The 21,693-nt window shown below is 38.1% G+C and overlaps 1 protein-coding gene across 6 annotated transcripts in view; it reads left to right on the plus strand.

Moving 5' to 3' along the window:
- The window catches only part of LOC111863613 (voltage-dependent calcium channel subunit alpha-2/delta-3), a 103,259-nt gene that overhangs the window by 72,477 nt on the left and 9,089 nt on the right, over positions 1-21,693 (plus strand). For 2 of the 6 annotated variants that reach the window (XM_033751133.1, XM_023850092.2), the window contains exons 16-20: positions 3,333-3,378; positions 3,586-3,764; positions 5,277-5,370; positions 12,154-12,186; positions 20,009-20,122. In XM_033751133.1, the coding sequence (XP_033607024.1) occupies positions 3,333-3,378; positions 3,586-3,764; positions 5,277-5,370; positions 12,154-12,186; positions 20,009-20,122 (466 nt within the window). Of the gene's footprint in view, positions 1-593; positions 612-3,332; positions 3,379-3,585; positions 3,765-5,276; positions 5,371-12,153; positions 12,187-20,008; positions 20,123-21,693 lie in introns of all 6 variants that reach the window. The other 4 variants (XM_033751134.1, XM_033751135.1, XM_033751131.1 and 1 more) reach the window with 3 other exon arrangements.

A 21,693-nucleotide genomic window follows, 5' to 3' on the forward strand; every position in this document is an offset into this window, starting at 1 on the left:
TATTAAAATGATGTCTATCTTTCATTCATGAAAGTATGGAGAAGATATTTTTTTTCTGTGTCACAATCTGAAGCCCAAATTTCATTCAATGTGACAAAATGAAAATATCTGCCATCATTAGCCAATTAACTCCTTAATGCAGGATCTTTTCTTGAGCAATGTATGGTTGTTCTGCTGATGAAGTCATTTTCCTGTGGTGTTATGGAACTTGAAAATACATTGCAATAGTGTCTTATATAAATTTAAGGTGAATTAACGCTGAGGGAAACAGAAGTTTTATTTATGCAGTTGTGGGATGCTAGTGGCAGACTGTCTGACTGTAAAGAAATGTTACAACAGTACACATCAAACCAGATATTATTTTTGAGTTTATGTGGTTCCCTAGGATGGTCACATTCCCTAGTAATTAAACAACTGTTGATGAGCACTAGGGTTGCCAACCCTCCAGGTTTGGGCAGGAGTCTGCCATAATTGCTATCACATGAGCCCTAGTAAAAGGGTCTTACTGTCTTGTATCTAATATTATATAATAAACACCTTCAGATGATGAAAGTGAAAGTATGTTATTGCAGAAACAATTAATTTGATTTCAGCCAGCGACACTATTTCTGGTAAGTGGTAAACAAGTTGCAAATTATTCTGTTATCTATTGCAATCAATGTTTGATTTAACTGAACATGCCTTGTTGTTATCATTGTGATATGGTGATTTAGTGTACTGGTGCAGAAACAGTTTGTATGCTTATTCTGATGTAAAGAGCTCCCAGAATCCTCTTCAGTAGAGTTGGCAACCCTGCTAGACATTTGCTCCCACATTGGTGGTTGCTGAATTCTCTTTTTGGGCCCAGACATTTTGTTGGTTGTAACATGGTGTAGATCTGAAGGTGGATACTAATGTTTGGGAGGAAAATCCTGCCTTCATTTTTAGGAGCTGTTAGGATGAGGATGTGGCCAGGTTATGTAGATAGGGGGGCAAGGATTTCGGTTACTCAGAACCAAGGACAGAAGAGAGGAGGAACAGCTGTCATAGTCCAGAGGAATGATGCGAACTGCCCCATCACAGTAGTGACAAGGGTGTGTGGATGATGGTCGCTCAGGATCATGGGAGCGGGGGCCCTGTATGGGCCAACTGGAACTGTGAGAAGCTGTTTTTTCACATCAGGAGAACAAATATTTTATGAATTTAGATAGGCCTTCTTCCGTTCCTGTGAAACAGTCTTGTGTGGTGCCCGCAACCAAGAAGGTTACAATCAGAAAACTTACCTGTGTTAAAACCCGAAAACATATCTGTAGAGAAGTCTGCATGATTTATAATGTCTAGCATGTGCGAGGATTACTTTTTCAGTTTGATACAGAAAAAAATTTTCAGAATATAGATGAGAAAAATCAGTTCTTTAGTAGACTAATTTTCTCACATTGATAATTTATAAAACTAGTAAAGTTTTCCAATTTCACTGAAATATAATACTGTATTTAAAGTAAAAAAGTAAAGCTATCCCTGTAACAGGCCGTGAAGGCCCATAGGGTTGTGAGACATTACCTTGACAATCGGCTCAAAGATGGCGGTAAGGTTGTCAGCCTTATGCGCCCACCGCGCTTCACTCCCCAGGAAAATTATTTAATTCCTGGTACTCATTTCTGTTAGAGGCTGAGTAAACCCCAGGGCCTAGTGCGGCCGGAAGGATTAGGCCAATTGAAAAAAATCCAATGACCTCATCGGGACTTGAACCCATGACCTTCCGGCTTGTAGCATAGTACTTTAACCACTACACTACCACATACCCCCTATAATGCTGTATTCACCCAAAGTAAATATTGTCATGATTTAGGGATGTGACTATAGACAGGGTATGGATTGGTGAATGGTTTTATTGACCGCTTATACACACTGCTTAGAACCACAAGTAATTATAGGGCCAGTGCTAATCCACACAAGTCACAGATCACCACAGCACCTACTAAGCCTTTTTCCAGCCACCTGTGTCTTCAACAGCTGTTCCCTAGCAATGGCTTCTAACAATGGAGATTCTTCAGCTCCCTGCTCTCAGCTCCTTGCTGTTAGGCGAATATCCAGCAACTGAACTCTTTGTCAGCTCTCAATGTCTTCATAGTTCCCATCTTCTTTGTCACATTCACTGCTCACACACTCATTCACTGGCAACATTCTCAGTACCTTCCTCATCCTCCCTTCCATTCATTTCATTAGATATACAGCCCTTCTTAAACCCTTCAACTCTCAGTTCTGGGGAGATCTGTTGCCATGATCTTAGTCCACTGCTACCCTTTAATTTGGGTAAGTACAATTGCAATCCCCTTGGACATCAGGCCTTAACATGTAAAGCAGAAGCAGATATTAGAAAATTCTAAGCGTTTGAGATTGAAAAATTAACACTCCAGCCTCGAAAAAGAGTTTTTCCACTTGATTTGATCCAAAAATGTCAATACTCGCACATGCCAGATAATATAATATGAAGCTGCATGACATTCACAACAAAATGTCTGTCAGACTTCAAAATGCAATGAAATGCAAAACCTGTTGTATATATATAATATGAATTATTTTGTTCTTGATAAACTCAGCTTGTTGAACATCACAATATTATAAAAGATGTGGGGTCACTTCTTTCTCATATCACCTTTCATAGGTGAGACTATTACTGGCCCAATTTGAATAGGTGTGTGTTCAAGTGACGATGATGTGTAAGTATTCCTGTCAAATGTCTCAGCTGGTTTATATCTGACTACAGTAGCTCCCCAGTTTGTTTGGTGGTGAGTGTTTCAAGGAAACCCTTGTCGTGTTTCTGCCCAGGTATGGACCTAAGCATCCTTGGTAGTCTCTGTTCATTGAGATCCTGTAGGTCTGCTTAAATAATATTAATAATATCCAGCACTAACTTGTAATACAGTTTGAAAATAAAATTTAAGAAAGTGATTACTTTAAGAACAAGTATCTCTTGTTGATGTAAATAAATGTTCCAGAACATTGTGTTTTAACTTAATCTACTGTCTGTGTTTTTAGCTCTGGCCATTCTATGCAGAATTTGAAATGGATCTTGTTGGGTGCACTGACTGAGATAAGGATTACACAGTTTGTATAATGCAGCTACAACAACTGCCTCACTATTTCTGGCAGTAATTTCCTCACTTCTCATATGGAAACCAAAGGCCGGGTCTGAAAACACAGCCTGTGACTGACAATTGTATGACCATACAGACTTGCTATTTTTCTGTTTTCCTTTTTAGTCTAGTTGAAATAGCATATTTCTTACAGATCATCTAAGTTTATACACACTTTCTTTAAGTTTCATTAACTTCTGTTCTTGTGCATTGCAGTTACTGAATATTTCAAAGGATCTAACTGGAAAATTCATCCAGATTGGTGAGTTTTCAATTAATGGAACATTAACTAACACCCGTTAATCCACCTTCAGCTCTCAGATGTTTTAACGGTGTTATTCATAAAATGATCAGTTAATTTACTTACATTCTCATTACTGGCACTGAAAATTGAAGTATGACTTTGGACACTGCTCTTTGTACATTATTGTGTCCTTCTGACTGAAAACAAGAAACATTTCTGCCGCAGGGTTTACTGTGAATACAACTCAATGTCTGAGCACCACTTTAAGACACCTGAAGAGCAGGTGCTCTGGTTCTTGTCAAAGGCTGGCAAACCAGGCTGGAAGTGGATGTCACTCAGGCCACGCTCCCCCCTGAAAGATGGGCCTCACAACATGAAGAAAACGGAAAAGGACTCTTACTTCTGTAAGTCAGCCTTTATGAGTTAAGAAGTTCTGACTAAATAGGGGAAATATTGCTTTTCTTCTCTTTTCATAAATCTGTTTTGGTCAGTGTTTCATGCTGTTGTGAATCATGGTATCTTATCCTGCGGGGATAACAAACTAAACATTCTTGAAAATGTTATTTGTGACTTAGAAAAACTTTTAATTGCAGTGATCCCAAGTTATTAATTTCAATATTGTCACTTGTTAGTGTCTAGACACAGGGTTTGAACTGATAATTGGAATGAATGCTTGTAACTCATAGCTACAGATAACTATAACAGCCTTACTAATTTGCACATTTTATAGATCAGTGAAGGTCACGGGTTCAAGTCCCGATGAGGTCATTGGATTTTTTCAGTTGACCTAATCCTTCCGGCTGCACTAGGTCCTAGGGTTTACTCAGCCTCTAACAGAAATGAGTACCAGGAATTAATTAAATGATTTTCCTGGGGAGTGAAGCATGGCCAGCGCGTAAGGCTGACAACCTTACCGCCATCTCTGAGCCAATTGTCAAGGTAATGTGGGACCCTTAACGTCTCACAACCCTATGGGCCTTCATGGCCTGTTACAGGGATAGCTTTACTTTACTTTTTTTTACTTACAGCTACAGTACACATAAAGCCTTCTGATTGTCCCTTTGTCATTGCTAGGTATCAGCCACTAACAATTAACCTCAAGACTGCTAACCACCGATTCTAACAGCCCCCTGACTGTCAACTGGCTTGCTTCAGAGTCAGAGTTACTTCATGACTGGCAGTTTGCCGCCAGCCAGATCATCTTGGGTCCAAGCCTCATGAGGTTCATGTAATTTTTTGTAAACTGAACCCTTACAGGCATATTCCTTGTTTTTTTCAGAGTCACTGTACAACTGGTGGTTTACCGCCAATCAGTTCGTCTTGGGGCCGAGCCTCATGAGGTTCATGTAATTTTTTTTAAACTGAACCCTTACTGGCATATTCCTTGTTTTTTTTCAGAGTCACTTTACGACTGGTGGTTTACCGCCAATCAGTTCGTCTTGGCATCAGGCCCTTTGAGGCCCACGACCAGAGATTTTTTTTTTCTTTTTTTCCAACTGAACTCTTGTTATAATAGTCCTTATGTAACATCCTCTCTGACGAGAATTCAAGCTGATCCTTATTATATAACCTTGGCGAGGACCACATAGAAAACACCACATCCGCTATTGTTATGTATTTATTCATTGCCTCATCCATATGTTTACCATGTTGTTGTCTAGCAATGCCCACATCTGTTCTCGCAACTATTCCAGCTTTCAACCGTCACATCTCAATATTAAATTCCCCCATTTGAGATTTTCTTCAGTTTAGATTTCATATCTGCTAGGGTCCAAAGAAACTTTGCAGTGTTTTCGCTGTATATAGAGAAGTGTAGCAGATCAGGGTAGATGTGGAGAGGATCAGTCAGTTGTTACTACACCAAAAAATGTTATTATCATTGTTATGAATTCTTTTAAGCAATGATTTAATTTCAGGTGACAAATCGCTGGTGCAGTCATTGGTGTTTGATGCTTTGGTGACGGAAGGTCTGGACAGACATGTGCCATCTACGCTGAAGGAGGACGAGAAGTGAGTAGGCGACGTGCATGGGGCTCGCTACTGCCTGCCTGTTGCTGCCACCGCACCCACGCGCCATCTCTCTTTCCAGCACATCCGGATCTTCAGCCCAGTTCCATCCCACTCCTTGCATGTCTTAAAATTAGCTACGTTAAAGAATGGTTGATATTCATGATTTGATGCACAGTTTTCAGTTTGGTTTTGATGTTTTTTGAGAAATGGTCTCCAGCATATTTAAAATATAAACTTTTCATACACATTTATTTACATTATAAATATTACATGTTCATAAAACTTCTTATCTTGGTCAGCAATTGCAGGGTCAGACTTACTTTCTCATAAACTGTACTGGCAAACATAGTCACGTATAAAGCGGTGGCCTGGACATTATATGTACCACTAGGACCACATTCCTCACCGCTCATTCTTGTTGCCAAGCTGGGTGCAGCGGTAATCCCCTAGATTGATATTCTGCGGCTGCTAAGATTCAAAATCACTGCGGCTGTTCTGATTCATGATGCTTTGTGACTTTGAACCAATACTAGGAGAGCACTTTATACTTATCTTTCCTTTTTTACCCATGATTCATTGTCATATTCTCATCTCACTTCACATAACTTCAGCAGCTGATATATCATAATAAAATACAACTGCATAACTTGTACTCTTCGCCAAGTATAATTAGAATGACCACATGAAGAAGTATAAGTTGGGCAGGGCATGTAGTACACATGGAGGAGGAGAGGAATGCATGTAGGGTTTTTGGTGGGATAGCCAGGAAGAAAGAAGACGATCTTGATATAGGTTTGAAGATAATATTAAAATGGATATTAGATGGGATGGGGTGGTATGGACTGGATTGGTCTGGCTTAGGATAGCAACCAGTGCAGGGCTCTTGTGAACATGACAACGAACTTTTGGGTTCTGTGAAATGTCGGGAAATACTTGAATAACTGCGTGACTGGCAGCTCCTGAAGTAGGGTTCAGCTCCATGGAGTTTGTTTGATAGTTAGTTAGTTAAGAGTGTGGTTGTCTAGGATGTGATGCTGTATAGTTTGATACATACATAATAATGGTTTTGAGGACCCTTTTCTTTCTATTTTCTTATTTCACTCCATTATCATTACTAATTTTGTGTAAACTTTCATTCTCAATCATTGGTTTGAAAATGTCTTCCCTCCCTACTTCGGCATTGAAATCTCCTAACAAAATTTTCATATAGTACTTCAGGAATTTATCAAATACATGTTCTAGTTCTTCATAGAAGCTGCCCTTTATATCATCAGTTTTATCTTCCGTGGGGGCAGGAACATTCAGAACGATGATATCACACCAGCGACCTCTTAGTATTACGTATGACACCCTATCACTAACGAACTCTACCCTCCTAACTGCTGATACGATTCTTTTATGTACGAAAAAACCTGTACCTAATTCATGATTCTCGTTACCCTCTCCATGTTTGCCTGCTGGTGCTGTGTCCCCTCTGTCCTATCTGACCTCCTGTGCTCCGACTGACTGTAACTTATATTTTGAGATTTATCCCACCAGTGTCCTGAGCGAACCTGTTCTTGTCTCGCCAATCACGTGTTCAGCCCATTATGGTCTGGATCTCGCTACACTAACAGTACTAGTGGAACCACATAAACCTTATGTTTCCTAATGAAATATTGCAAAGTGCAAATTTACTTGTATTCTTTTATGTTCATGTATGACATTGACAAACAAACAAAACAAACAAACTCCATGGTTTTGGTCTGTTAGCTAACTATACCGACCGAGCGACCGCTTGTCGGCGAAGTTAATGCCAACTTTAGCAGATAGAGGGTGTCACGTGGTCCACGCAACGAATTCCCACGGCTTTTAATTTCAGTTTTCTAGACCAGAGCCGCCATTTCCTTGAAATAGCTCCTGAATTATCCTCTTAACAGCTCGCCTTTTTTGAAAATATGTTTTCTGGCAATCTCACGTTTTATTTCATCCCAAAGTTCAGAACATAAAGTGCTGGCAGATGCACATATTATGACTTTGAACAACTTTGTCAGTATGTGTCAGTTGTTTGCCACGACCACTTATTCTCCCTTCCCTCAAAATAACTCATATCATCTTATCATTGACGCTTCATAATCCAGCAGCTGCAGATCAACATAAAGTGGCATAAGAAACCAACAGACATGTTGAATATTCTGACTGATCCTACAATTGTTATGACTTTGGTAAAACCAGACATTTAAACAATGATATACTTTCTACCACATTACATTTATAAAGTACAGCCAGAGAGATTTGTGGGTAAGTGTGTCAGAGTGTGTGTGTATACAGTCAGAATTTCAAATGCTTCAATGCTAAAAATGAAATTTGCATTTAATTTTACACTTCAATCTTTATTTACCACAAGCAGGGAAGTTAAAATCTCTTAATACTGCGGGGCTAGCAACCTGAGTTTAATTCAAAGGTAATAGTACATCATTTTGGAACAAGAAATTTTAAATCTTCTACTACAGTGGGGTTGGAACTGTGGGAAAATCCCACATTATCACGCATTTCTGCAACGCTCGCTCTTCAAATCACTTTTCACCATCACGCGTGCTAACCAATCAGATTGCCTCAAACGTTCGCATTTATACGGCGCCTCCTGCTAGCCAGCATCTACGTCATTACGTGCGCTAGCAAATCAGTTCTTCCTCCTCAATTCCAAGTTTTGCTCCGCCCCACCGAGCAGTCTATAAAAAGGGGCAGCTCCAACTCCGAGTATTCAGTTCATCATCAGTCTATGAGCTAGCCAAATCAAGCAACATCAGCTGGCAGGCTTCGTTGCCAGCGCTCGGTCTACGGAGGCATCGGCGCTTCGCTGCGCCAGGCATGACTGCCACGGCTGTCTGCCGGTCGCACCCGACTCACTGGGCAACTAGGCCGCACGGACTCGCCGGTAGTCATACCTGGCACACTGGGCAACTGGCGTAGCTACCGCCTCTCTGCTCCAGCGACCGCGCTCAACGACTAGCCTTTCACCAGCCATTCACCGTAACTAGCCTTTCTCCTTACCGGCGCGCGCCGCGCTACCTCTCCAATCAAACATCTCAGCAACCACGGTCCTTTTCAGGACCAACAAACTGTTCCGAAGAAGTGGGTTGTCATCGGAGTAATGACAAAACTACACATTAAGAGCCCCACAGAACTCTGAGTTTAATTTGTGGGGGGTAACATTTCATCATTCATGAATGATAGAATTAAATCCCCTACCACTTTTGGGTTGGCAGCCTGATTTTAATTCAGGGGTAATAGTTTATCATCTTGGAATGGAGAATTTTAAATCTCCCAGCACTGTGAGATTGGAACACAAAATTTCATTCAAGGATAACATTAATTTTTTGAAAATAGAGAGATTTCAAATTTTTTAGTAACATGAGGTTTATGGTCCAGTTTTAATTCAGAATTGGGAATTGAAAATCTCCCTGTACTGAGTTGCTGGCAGCATGGTTTTAGTTTAAGATATTAAGATGGGAAAAGTGTCCTCATAAAAACAAGAATTTTATAATTATTTTACTCGAAAACAGTATACAAACAAAAGACAAACGTTCATCAAATTCACCTATCCAATAAAATTACTATTTTATTTATATTTATTTGTTGTAACAGGAAATACATATCAGATTACAATATTCTTGGTTTTGGCAGTGTGTAGTTTGGTAAATAAGTACCTACATTTCAGAGAAACCTGCTCCATTTTTTACCTGAAAATGGAGGCAGCGGGTTCCTCCTAAATATCGGTGCTTCTCCATCAACTACAAATTGGCACATCGCAGATGACTGTAACATGAACACTTGCCTGTTTCAGAACCCTAGATTTCACATAAACAATATATTATAGCCCATGCATTAATTTTATTTTAGTACTGAAGTGGTTGAAATGCACAACAAAGCAAAATAAGTCAGCAAATGATTGATGAGCAGAATATTACAATTAATAAACTGATAAGTCATGTATTGTACCTATATTTGACTTCCATGTCACAGGATGACAAGAACCATATTAAGGTTATAAAGATTCATAGAAATCTAGAAATGGAAAAGAAACTACACATTATAACATTAACAGAAGCTTTGAATACTGAATTTAATTTGGTTTTACCTACAAATTAAATGGGAAGTGTTCTCTTTTTCATCACATCCAGACACGCTATAGGATCCACGCAGCCTCCTATCCCATGGGTTTCAGTTACTCTTTCCCAGGGGGTAAAGCAGCCAGAGCATGAAGCTGACCACACATCCCAATCTATTGACAAGGATAGAATCAATGGAACTACACTTTTATTCTTCTAGGTGCCTCCATAGTACTGCACTTAGAAATAAGAGTAATTTTACTTTACTTTTATCTGATCAAGGAGGAAATTGTATGTTTTAACAAAAATAATTCTTAAATTTTATAACTTGGTGTCCAGAAGGGCCAGCCACAGGTAACTTTAGGTTATGAGATACAAGGCTTTCACAGCAGTGAGTATTAAGATTTTAGTTCTCTTTGGCGTGACAACATGTAATCTGTAGACCAATGTTTCAGAGGAATCTACCATAGCCATCCTCAGTGCCTTTTCTGTCCTGAAGATGGAGCCTTAAAGTTTCCTTCAAAACGTTGGTACCTATCTACCAGACTTCACGAAATTATTTCCCTGAAAAATTTATTGCTATGAGAACTTCAAATGTCACATGTAACAAGGATAATTTTTTTTGAGGTTATAAAAATGTCTTTCTTTAAATTTTATTCTATTTCCATGCTAATCGTGTAGAAGGTACAACTGAAAGACACCTCAGATGTGAGTTCCTGTTTGTAGTTATCGCCTGGTGCTATACTTGGTGCCAGTTTAATGGTGTCACTAGTAGAAGTCAACACGGTGGCCCATAATCATGGCTGAGTCAGAAACTGTGGTAGACTTCTGTCAGTATCTAAATTATAAATCACTGAATCCAGTTCATTGTGTTAAAATATATCACCAGACAGACCTGTGCTCTGGATTCCTTTGGCTTGACATACAGCCCAGCTCATTCATTGGTGCTTTACCTCCTCACCTCATGTATGCTTTCATATCTTGATTCTTAGGCACAGAGACACACTTCATCTCTTTCCTTTTTACCTTGAAATTCTTATTAAGATAACCCATAAAACAGAGATGAAACTTTATGACCCTAATATACAAGCATTCCATCACATTCCTTCAAAATAAAAACAATTGAATTTCAGAAGGGAATTTTGCATGTTATGAGGAAAAGCAAGGTTTTGCATGGAACTGTCAAATGATGTTGCAATAGAAGCCTTCAGACTTTCACAGTGGTTTGTTAAGAAGAGTGCTTGTCTTAGTTTTCAGATCAACACCAGGTTATGGTAGGCTTTTTATTCCAGCATCATAGAAAATATTTCTTGAGGGTATGTTCTCATGTTCAGTGGGTGCATAGGGCTTATTTCTTGATGTTAAAATCTGTCAGAAAGTCAAACATGATTAAAGGCAAAGGTGGAAAATTTATGGAAGTCTATGAGTATATCCAATATATTTAAACTCAGTCAGTAGAGTGACATACTGTGGACTGGATGGCCAGGGTTCAATTCCTACCAGGGGCAAGAGATTTTTCTCTGCTCCGGAGTGTCCAGACCAGCTCTGGGTTCTACCAGCCTCCTATCTGATGGGTCCTGGGGACTCTTTCCCTGGGGGGAAAACAGCAGGGGTATGAAGCTGACCAACTCACCTCTATCTATTGCTGAGGTCAAGAATGGTGGAGCTGCGCCCCAACTTCCTCATATCTCTTCATGACATAGCAGTTAATTAATTAAACACAGGGGCAATTTTACCCTTTTCCAGTATGGTTAGGGGTTAAACAATTTTTTAAAAGCTGGTAATGAGAAAAATTTATTTTTCACCATAAAATGGTGAGTTGGTAGTTCCTGGACCCTGGTTGTGTCTCACCTCTGGGCAGTATGCAAGATTCATTTCTTCTTACTGTCATATTGTGTGACTTAAACATCCACAGTCCTGATAGAAGATAATAAAAAAGCTCTCCCTGTAACAGGCCATGAAGGCCCTAGGGGTGTTAGAGGTCGAGGCTCCCACATCTTCTAGACAGACGGCGGTAAGGTTGTCAGCATTATGCGTCAGCTGACATTTACCCTCCAGGAATCTTTCCTGGTACTCATTTCTGTTAGATGCTGAGTCAACCTCAGGGCAATATTGCAGCTGGAAGGATTAAGTAAATTGAAAAAGTCCAATGACTTCATTGGAACTCAAACCTGAGACCTTCCAGTTTGTAGCATAGTGCCTCAACCAACTATGCTACCACATGCACCACAGATAGAAGATAATAGAAAAAAAAAAGTTAATTTAAAAGAGGCAAATTGGCAATAATGCTGAGCTTATCTTCTTTGGATGTGGTTTGCCATTTTGTCTGCGCCAAAGTAACCAAGTGAGATAGGCACCAATTCTTGTATATCGAGTGTTAAATTAGTTGCCTGCCAAATTTATCACTTACCACTGGTGACTGTACTTTTTGACCCCGGAACACATACGTTTCATGGTTAAACAAAGGCGTAACTTCAGTAGTTGTCTGTTTATATTGCGTCTATTAAGGTCATGTCCCCATGCTGTTAAAATGCTAATACAACCCATATACACACATATCAATTGTTGACAGTGACATGCAAAGCCTGGCAATTGTGTGCTGGAGACCGATGATATGACGATATTCTGTTGTCTGTGTCTTGTACTGCACCACTAACTGTGTCATTGCGTCCTGTTTTCACCCAACCAATAGCCCATTAGCCATGCTGATGGCACTATTGCACAGGTAATGTATAGTGAAGGACCTTAGTTAGCATGTAAATAAATATAAGCAGTTGCACTTGCATCTAGCACATACTGTTAGTCTGTGGTCCAGACGGATGAGCAGTGGAACTTTGTAATTCTGTCTCACGATTTGAAATTTCACAGACTTTACCAGGAATTGATGCCGTACAGCCCCAGTACACTTTCATTTTTACTATTCAGGGCTTATGTGATTATTTAATGTCATCAATGCTAAGCCCATACCTTTTGTGTAAGTGCTTAGTAAATAAACCTTAAGTGTTTGTCAAAAACAGAGAAAAGAGCTCAAAAATAATGATAGGATCTGTGTTAGAAGATGTTTCATAAGATGACATAAATTTTAGAATACTGGCCAACGAATGTGTTGGAAGTTTCATGATACTGGCACAAATGTGTTTAATGGAAACAAGTCAGTTGGTTCAGATATTATTAATAAGTGACATACAAACAAAATATATACCCTGGACAACTTGTGAACTACTTTCCTTACTTCTAAGGAAAGATAGTATTATATTCTTTCATACATGCATGTCCATCTGTCTGTCTGCCTCCCATATTAACATTTCAGTGATTTGATGGATTTTGATTAAACTTCACATGATCAGTACCAGGGCTGAACAAATTAACCTGCTTGCCTATAACGTGAAAAAATTGAGATCAACCAGTGAAAAAATTTTATAATTTATGTGTTAATATATCCACTACACTATTCCTGTGTTTTTTTCTCTCTCTGCAATATGGAACAGTAAATTTGTAACTGCCATGGATATGAGGCCTTTGTTTATGTGACCTTGACATATTTGAATGTTGATTGATTGATTTATTTATTTACGGCCTGTCCAGCAATGCAGTCTGTAAGTCAGGACCTCATACTCTGTAGCATCAGATGACACTAGGATCATGAATTGGAATGGATATGGAAGGAAGTGATTCTAGCCTTAATTGAATTTGCCTGGAATGATTGATAGTCTCTGAACCAAGATTCGAACCCAGCCCCGTCACCTCCAGAATAAGAAGCAGGAATGCTGCCCAATTGACAATAACCTTCAGTTTGAATGCTAAGATTAACAGAGGTGCGAGTTAACAGTGATATGGGTAGTTGTCTCTCTTGAGGAGAAGTATCAAATGATTAGAAATTTTGTCGTACTGGTGAAATGAGTCATCATTTGTTGACCCCTGATTCTCATGCCATTAGAAGCCCTCCAAAAATAATTGGTAACAAGAAATGTATCATGATGGTAGGAACAGCACCAGAGTGATTAATAAGTACAGGGTGACAGAACATGGTATTATGGAAATCAATAAGCTCAAAGAAGAATAAGAAATTAATGTAATATGTCACTGTATCCTGCCTTCTATATTGTCATCCTATACTGCTCATTTGGACGGACCGCACAGCATCTAAGTTATTAAATACTCCATAAATGTAGAAACAAATTAGGACACACTGTTTATGAAAAGAAATAATTGTAATCACTGATGCATTCTTCAGGTATCTGATGATAATATGTCAATAATTTTCTTCTCTGTTTAAATATATACACACTGAAAAGTAATATGTAAGCATTCCAGAAGAATTGGTAAGTATGAAGTAACATAACATTTTAATGCACCGCATTACTCTCAATTTTACATTTCTGGTTTTCATGAAATATTACTATATTTATTTTCATACATATACATTTCATACTATATTTTATACATCTCTTTTATAATAATGTAACAGATTTATTCCAGCCTACTTCAAATGGATTATAACTTTGTCACTGTTTAAGCATAGAAATGGTTTTTGGTGGCTTCTTAACACCAAAGACTTTGCGAAAGTGCAGCTGTCAAGTCTTCATAAGTGTTGTATATTGATTTTGATTGAATTCATGTCTGTGGTGTGTATTATCAAGATTATTTATCATTGACTATCTACATTTATCACAACATTTTTTTCATAAATTCACTAGCAGTTGTGTTGCTAAGTTGGTCAACAAGCTGAAATTCGTCTGCTGGTGAATTTATAAAGGAAATATTCTAATAAAGATAGATGGTCTATTATGAGTAAGAACTTTTGGTGTTTTGAGTTGTATTCTCTATGAAGTAAGTTCTCATTTGTCATTATTGGAATTGATGCAGCAGCTTGTAAGGTTAAAGAATGGTAACAGAATCAATTTCGGTTGACGACGTTTTCAAAATAACAGATTTTGAGGGAAATATGGGTGAAAAATCTCACTTCCTAGTGGTAGCTACCTTCAAGGGCTCAACATGTGTTACATATTAATTTTTAGGGCCGCGCCATTACTCAAGAGGTTAGTCGCTGGCTTCCCACCGTGGCAGCGTAGGTTCGATCCCGGGTCTGGTCAAGTGGGATTTGTGGTGGACAAAGTGGCGCTGGGGCAGGTTTCTCCGAGTATTTCGGTTTCCCCTGCCAATCTTCATTCCACCAATTGCTCCACAATCAACCTCACCTATCATCTGGGGCTGGTACAATAGGCCAGAATTGGCCACAGTACAAGGGACTTAGTCCCACCCCACTAGCAATAAGAAAAATATTAATTTTTAGTTCTGTTGTCTGACAAGGAATTTTTTCGTGAAGAATAGTTAAGAAAATATTTATTCACTCTTGTTACTGTTTAATGTTAATTTAATATGCATGTCATTGTAAGACAGTACAACAAGCAAAAATAGTGACTGTACTGTTCAGAATACGAGATTTAAGATTTTCACAGCAGTGAAAATTAAGGTTTCTGTCTTCCCTGTGATGATCTGTATCTTGAAAGGAGACCATATCTTTACTACACCTCTTCCTCTTATTTTCTCTTATTTTATTTATCTAATTATATTTTAGTTTTTCCTCTCCTATCCATCTTTCTTTCATGCTCATCTTAATTTCTCCTGCCTTTGTACCCTTTAAAAGCAAACCTTTGCAGTGTCACTCTTTCTTACTGGTCTTTTCCTTACATTTTTCCTTCTGTATTTATTCTTTGTGGATTGTCTTGTACCCTTCTTCCTTCACTTTACCCCCCAAATGTTTTCTCTTCGGTCATCTTCCTTTTGAAAACAGTGCTTTCCAGAGCCACGGGTTCTATCTGGTTTCATTCTTTCATTTCTTGTATCTGTACCATTTCTCTGCCATTTCTTACTCTTCTACCATAAAGATGGAGGCAGTAAGTTCCTTTGAGACATTAGTATCTCTCTACCAAAGTATGTGGTGTCACATCCCATAAGACCATAATCTTGATTCTACTGAACCTTTTAAATTAAACTGTGGGTTATTTATACGTATGTATGTAAATGTTAATGCTTACTGACAGCTGAAGGCATTAAGTTATTATGTGATCTTGTTAGGATTACAGGATGTCTGGACTTTGTCATTCATCTGCTATACTGAATAGGATACAATGGTTTTAAAACTTGGTCTGTTTGTAAAAATTACTAATCTCGGTCACCTGACAATGGAATCAGATGCAGTTTCCAAGATGCTGTAATCTAAAACATTTCTGTCTTCAAGGATATAATGCTGTGTAGTCCACTGAAAGGGTTCTGCTTGCCACCTGCTACATGCTGGTTTCTCGTTCGGCTTATTCTTGAACAACAAAGATGGAGGTGACGTGTTCCTCCAAAATCTTGGTTGTCTTTCATCTGACCACATAGCGTTATCTCCCAAAAGATAGAACTGTTGATAACCACCAGTGTGTGAACCTCAAATCCTACATGCTATCATCTGTTTGGAATATTAGATGATGGACAAAGTTCAGGACTCCATAAATACTGAGTGTAATAGACCATTATCTAAACTCTTTAGAATTGGATGATATTAATGAAATTATACCTTTTATCACAGATTGTTCAAAATATTTACAGATTTTAATGATGATGTTTATATATATGGCTGATATTTTGGATCAATGTCATTGTCTTTAATGTCTCTTGCAGCATTTATTTTAGACTTATACAAAAGTCTTATCGTACATTCAGTTAAATAATTTCCCAGCAGGCTGTCTTCGTTTGACGTTTTCATTCACTCCACATCATATTATGTCATTTTACTCTGTTCCAGAATCAGAAATACCAGAAACTTGATGTAGGCATAATGCTCTACACTTGTATTTGCATGGTAACCAGTTTCAATCTGAACCACGAGGTTTCTCTTACAGAGTTTCTTAGTTTCTGCAAGCAAACAGTAGGAAGTTCTTCCAAAAACATTCACTCACCGTTCGTGATTATCTTCCTGTCTTAATCAATGCTACACAAATTTTGTTTTTGAAATAATGTTAGTAACACTTACTAACATTATTTAAAGAACAGTTGACCTCTGTGGTCTAGTGGTCAAGAGTTCCTGGCTAGAGATCCAGAGGTCCGGGTTTGATTTCTGGCGCTACCAAATTTTTTCTGAGAAGTAGTGGGTCTGGAACAGGGTTCACTCAGCCTTGTGATGATAATTGAGGAGGTATTTCAAGGAAATAGCGGTTTCGGTTTAGAAAACCGAAATTAACGGCCGTGGGGATTCATTGTGCTGGCCACGTGGCACCCTCTCTCTGAAAAAGTTGGCAAATAAACGTCACCGACAAGAGGTGGTCATTTGGTTGGTATAATTCACTTGCAGTCTAAAATCACAGAGTTTGTTTTGTTTGTTTGTATGTTAGTAACACATCAAAGTATGGTGCTAACTACAAGTACCAATTGCTATAACTTTAAAAATTCTGCATCTTGCCTTCATAGGGTTTCTGGGGGTTTCGTGTGATTCTCAGAATAAAAAGTGATTATTCTCCCAAACAGCAGTAACTAGCAGATATCTGTACTGGATGTTCAGTGTGTTTTCTGTGAGACAGATTTTTTAAGTATTATTTAGATGTATTTCAGGCTTCAGAGTTAAGTATTACAGAAATCAAGTGTACTCATTAGCCATTTATTCCCAGTGTTGGTATATATCTCTTTCATGGACAGTTTAAAGCACTGTGGTTATTGTATGTACCACCTGCTTTACCATTCAGAATCTCTGTATTTCGCTCAAGTAGTGTATTCATGTGTTCTGGATGACTGTCAGAACAAACAACAATTATTTCCTTCTACAGCACCAGCCTATTAATGCTGGACATTATTCCAGTCAGTGTTTTAAAGTGTCTTTCTTAATGTCTTACAAGTTCTCATTTATACTGTTTCTCCCCTTTCCTCTCTCTTACCCCGTCTCCTTGTCTATGGTTGTTCCCTGCCGGTTTAACCCTTTGCAGCTACATAGGGAACTAGACAGTGAGGGAGAAGAGAAAGTGGGGGTGGGGGCATTTAGGGATACTATATTCCACCGGGTGAAGGAGTACAGAAAATTTCAAGCTCTGAAGGTTCCCAGACAGTGACTCCTTGTCCTTCCAGTAAAGGTAGATTGGAGACAATGTAAACTGTTGGGAAGTGGAAGAGGTAAAGTAGTAGGTAGTGGACTGAGTTATGAGAAATTCATCCAAGTGATATTCAAGAAGTTCTATGTAGAACTATTTGTCTACTTTCCTCTGATATGACATGGACCGCAGGGATAATGACAGATATAATTCTTCTATTGTTGCACGTGCACTCATTGCCACAGGAACACGTTGCCAAGCCATTGCTTAGCAAGCAGAGTTGTTGCCTAGAAAATATTGTTGGGGAGTCCACATACAGACACACAGACATCAAGGTAATCTCATAAGTCTACTTTTAATTTTTAGCCTAGTTTTCCTGTTTGCAGAAAATAAGTGAAGGCTTAAGAGATCACCTTGTTATCTATCTGTCTGTGTAACCCCCTTAATTTTTTTGATGGTGATATTTGGTAACAAAAACAGTGTTCCTGCTTATAGTGAAACAGGGATTCTCTTTTACAGGTTCAGTTAATCAGTACTATTTGGGGAATAGATGCTGTTTAATGTGTGAATCATATGAAACCCATAAATGTTACAAAATTTGCAGAATTTTAATGTTAAAACAGGTGGTAAATATAGCAACCAAAACATTTGAAAGGTTTAATAAATATTTTGTATGTTTCAGTTGTGTACTCAAGAGCATTATTTATCGAGTGTAAAATAAGTATTACATATGTATTTACATGACATATGTTGCTTGGAACTTAGCTTACTTCCTTTTGTTCGCATAACAGCAGGAGTTAATGTCTTTATGATATGTTTTGCAGAATCAGTGATCCTGGCAAAATGGATTGCAACATTTTCATGTGAAAATTGCAGGATGTCTGTAACATCTAAATGGATACTGAAAGTTTTAACTTATTCGGAGACTTTCCTATGCTATGAAGCATATTTTGTTGTAGTAAACGATGTTGTTACTTGCAATGAGGTAACAACATAGGCATCCAAATGTCTGTATAAATACTGTACCTGGAAAGGAAATATATTCAGGTGTTAGTAAAGATATTTAAATTGTCACAGTGACATTTTGTTTCCTACTCTAGCTACAAGCAATCTAATCTGGCATGGAATCATTAATGATGATTTTTATGCTTATACATCTTTTGTGTGACATATATACATGAAGATATAAAATGAAAACATAATGAGGTTATATTTGTCAATATGTATGTTTTGTCTCTGAAATAATTTAGTATCGTGAACTGACACAGAAAGTTGTCAGAATAATTTAATTTTGACCCATACTGGGCCTGCTACCCATTATTACAGTTGGTCCTCATACTGTGGATTAGATATGTCACAGGTTTGCTCATGTCCCCATAATACAACTTCATAACATAGTACAACTTCCTGCAAAATGTTGAATTTATGGTAAAGATGATATTAGAACCTACCTTGTTGTAGGTTGCAGATACAGAGGGTAAAGTCCAGTTGGCTATGAATAGGCTGTATATTTCTTGTTTCTCATACCTTGGGATTATTTTGTTCAAACAGCAACATTTAAATGAGCACAAGTTTTACCTGCTCCACCACAGTCTCAAATGTAACTTAAAATTCATGTACATATTTCAGTCACTGCATAAATACTGTACCCATAATCTTAGAAGGTAAAAAAAAAAGGATGAAGTTATCCCTGTAACAGACCATGGAGGCACATAGGGTTGTGAGGGGTTGAGGTTCCCACATTTTCTAAATGTTTGGCTCACAGATGGTGGTGAGGTTGTCAGCCTTGCGCGTTAGCCGCCCATTACCCCCAAGGAAGATTACTTGCCTTGAAATATGTAAGAGCCTCATTTAAGACACACTTGTTACAATTCACACTACCAGATTTAACATTAAAAAACTTAGCATTTTGCCTACAGAAGATATGTGTATGTGTCCAGTATAATTCTCACAGTAAACGGTGATTATTTCCCTATACAATGGTAATGCAGTGTTTTCTATTTGGAATTGAATTTTTAGAAAACACTTAGCTGAACTCTGGGTTTGAACTCTTCAACCAGAAGAACAGGCAAGTTCTGGTTTGAAGCCTTCAGTGCTCAGAAACTTTCAAACATTTCCCACCCAATAAAAATGTGTCTCTCAGCAACCTTTGCATCCACTTCCTTTTTCTCTCCCTTCTTCTTTACCTTCTTTATGTTTTTTAAGGATTAAATAATCTAGAAGCAAAATAGCACTTTCACTTATGCTGCTGTTTCTTATCCATCATCCCTGAGTCTTACCTCATGTATATTTCCCATAGTTATGTCTGTTTGTCAAGAATTAATAAATCTGAAAAAGAACAGGAAGTGTGTATGCATGGTTAGGTTTGTTTTCTTTGCATTCTGGTTACAGACATCCTGTGTTCAATTTGATGTTGGTGGTGGAGACATCCTCCTAGATATCAAGGGCATTCTTCCAGAAGTTAATAATATCCTGTCTTTACAGACAAGGCTACCAAATGTTCGGAGTGACTCTGTCATTCATAGCGACGCGCAGTGGGCTTCTGAGGTGGCAGGATCATGCCCATCGTACCATGGGGGAAAGCGGACAGCCGACGTCGTAAGTAGTTTTTATATTCTCCATTAAGTCAGTGCAATCTTAATGCTGATACAGACTTATCAGTTACAACTTAATATTACAAGAATCATATATCATATGAGGCTAAACTTAGACTTTTCAGGTAAATGATAATTTTATCATATTTGTGCAATGTGAAAGTTATCACAAATGGGGGAGAAGTGGAATTACTATAGGATTTTGGTGGGAAAGCTAGAATGAAAGATACCACTAGGAAGACCAAGACATACATGGGTGGATAATATTAAAATGTATCTTACAGAGATAGAATGGGATGGTGTGAACTAGATTGATCTGGCTCAGGATATGGACCAGTTGAGGGCTCTTGTGAACACAGTAATGAACCTTTGGGTTCCATAGAATTTTTGGAAAATTCTTGACTAGTTGTGCAACCAGTGGCTTCTCAACTTCATGGAGTTAGTTACTTAGTTATTTTGTTGGTTAGTTCGTGTGAAACTTATGTTCCGGATTGATCTGGTTTTAATCTCTGCCAGGATACCTGCTATCCTGACTGCTGTTTTCGTGGTTTACCTCAGTCCCTCCAAGCAATTGTCAGGATAGTACCTTAAATTAGCTCATGGCTGCTTCCTTCCACATACTTTCCATTTCAGCATTGCTGGCTCTCACCCTACAATTCAACACTGTTTAGTCTGAGCTGCTGAGAGTATTGTTAAGTAGACCATAAATAACTAAATTCATGTTTTCACACTTCAGAAGATATCAATCTTAATAGAAATAATTAAAACAGATGATGGATATTTTTGTTGTGGATATTTTATGATGCTGCTGATATCTAGACTATATAGCATCAACAGGTAGGATGACAGATGAATGATTAACTGGAAAGGATTTGGAACTGAACAGTCGTGGCCTAACTAAGTACTACCCAGTAGCACAAGTTGGGCCATCTACACAAGAATACATTCTAACAAAATGAAGGCAAAATATATGCTAATGTATCAGCATTTGTTTTTGTATTATTTATTGCACACAAGTGTTATGCTACATGTTTCAGTCTTTCCTAGGTCATCATCAGGCAAGTCACAAGAATATCTGTGTAAGTTCTTGAACTGAGTTACCTTAATGTGAATCAGTATTTTACAATTTGGTTTTGTTTTTAATAGTGAATACACCTTATAAAGTGTAACCTAACAATACACCCAAAAACTCTGGTAATATACGGTTTTTTTCTAAGTTTAAAATTGATTAAGACTAATATATATTATAGTTTGTATTTAATATTAATAAATATTAATGTAATATGTTCTTGAAATAAAATTTAATTTCAATTTTTTAAAATTTTATTAATATAAATCCCTACTCTAATTATGTGTTGGTTCTGGATTCATTCTAAATAGCCTTAAAATTTGGCTTAGGACTCATGCTCGAAACAGGTAGTGCAACACAACAGGATGCATACCATAAAGATAAGTAGTACCCCACAACTTGCCTGGAGAGACAGGAAAACCATGAAAAAATTCCGTCAGGATAGCCAATGTTCTGGCTGAGATTTGAATCAAGCACTCCCAAATATGAGTCAGGGTTGTTACTGC

This window comes from Cryptotermes secundus, unplaced genomic scaffold (genome assembly GCF_002891405.2).
Source record: "Cryptotermes secundus unplaced genomic scaffold, Csec_1.0 scaffold57, whole genome shotgun sequence".
In the NCBI taxonomy this organism is placed as follows: domain Eukaryota; kingdom Metazoa; phylum Arthropoda; class Insecta; order Blattodea; family Kalotermitidae; genus Cryptotermes; species Cryptotermes secundus.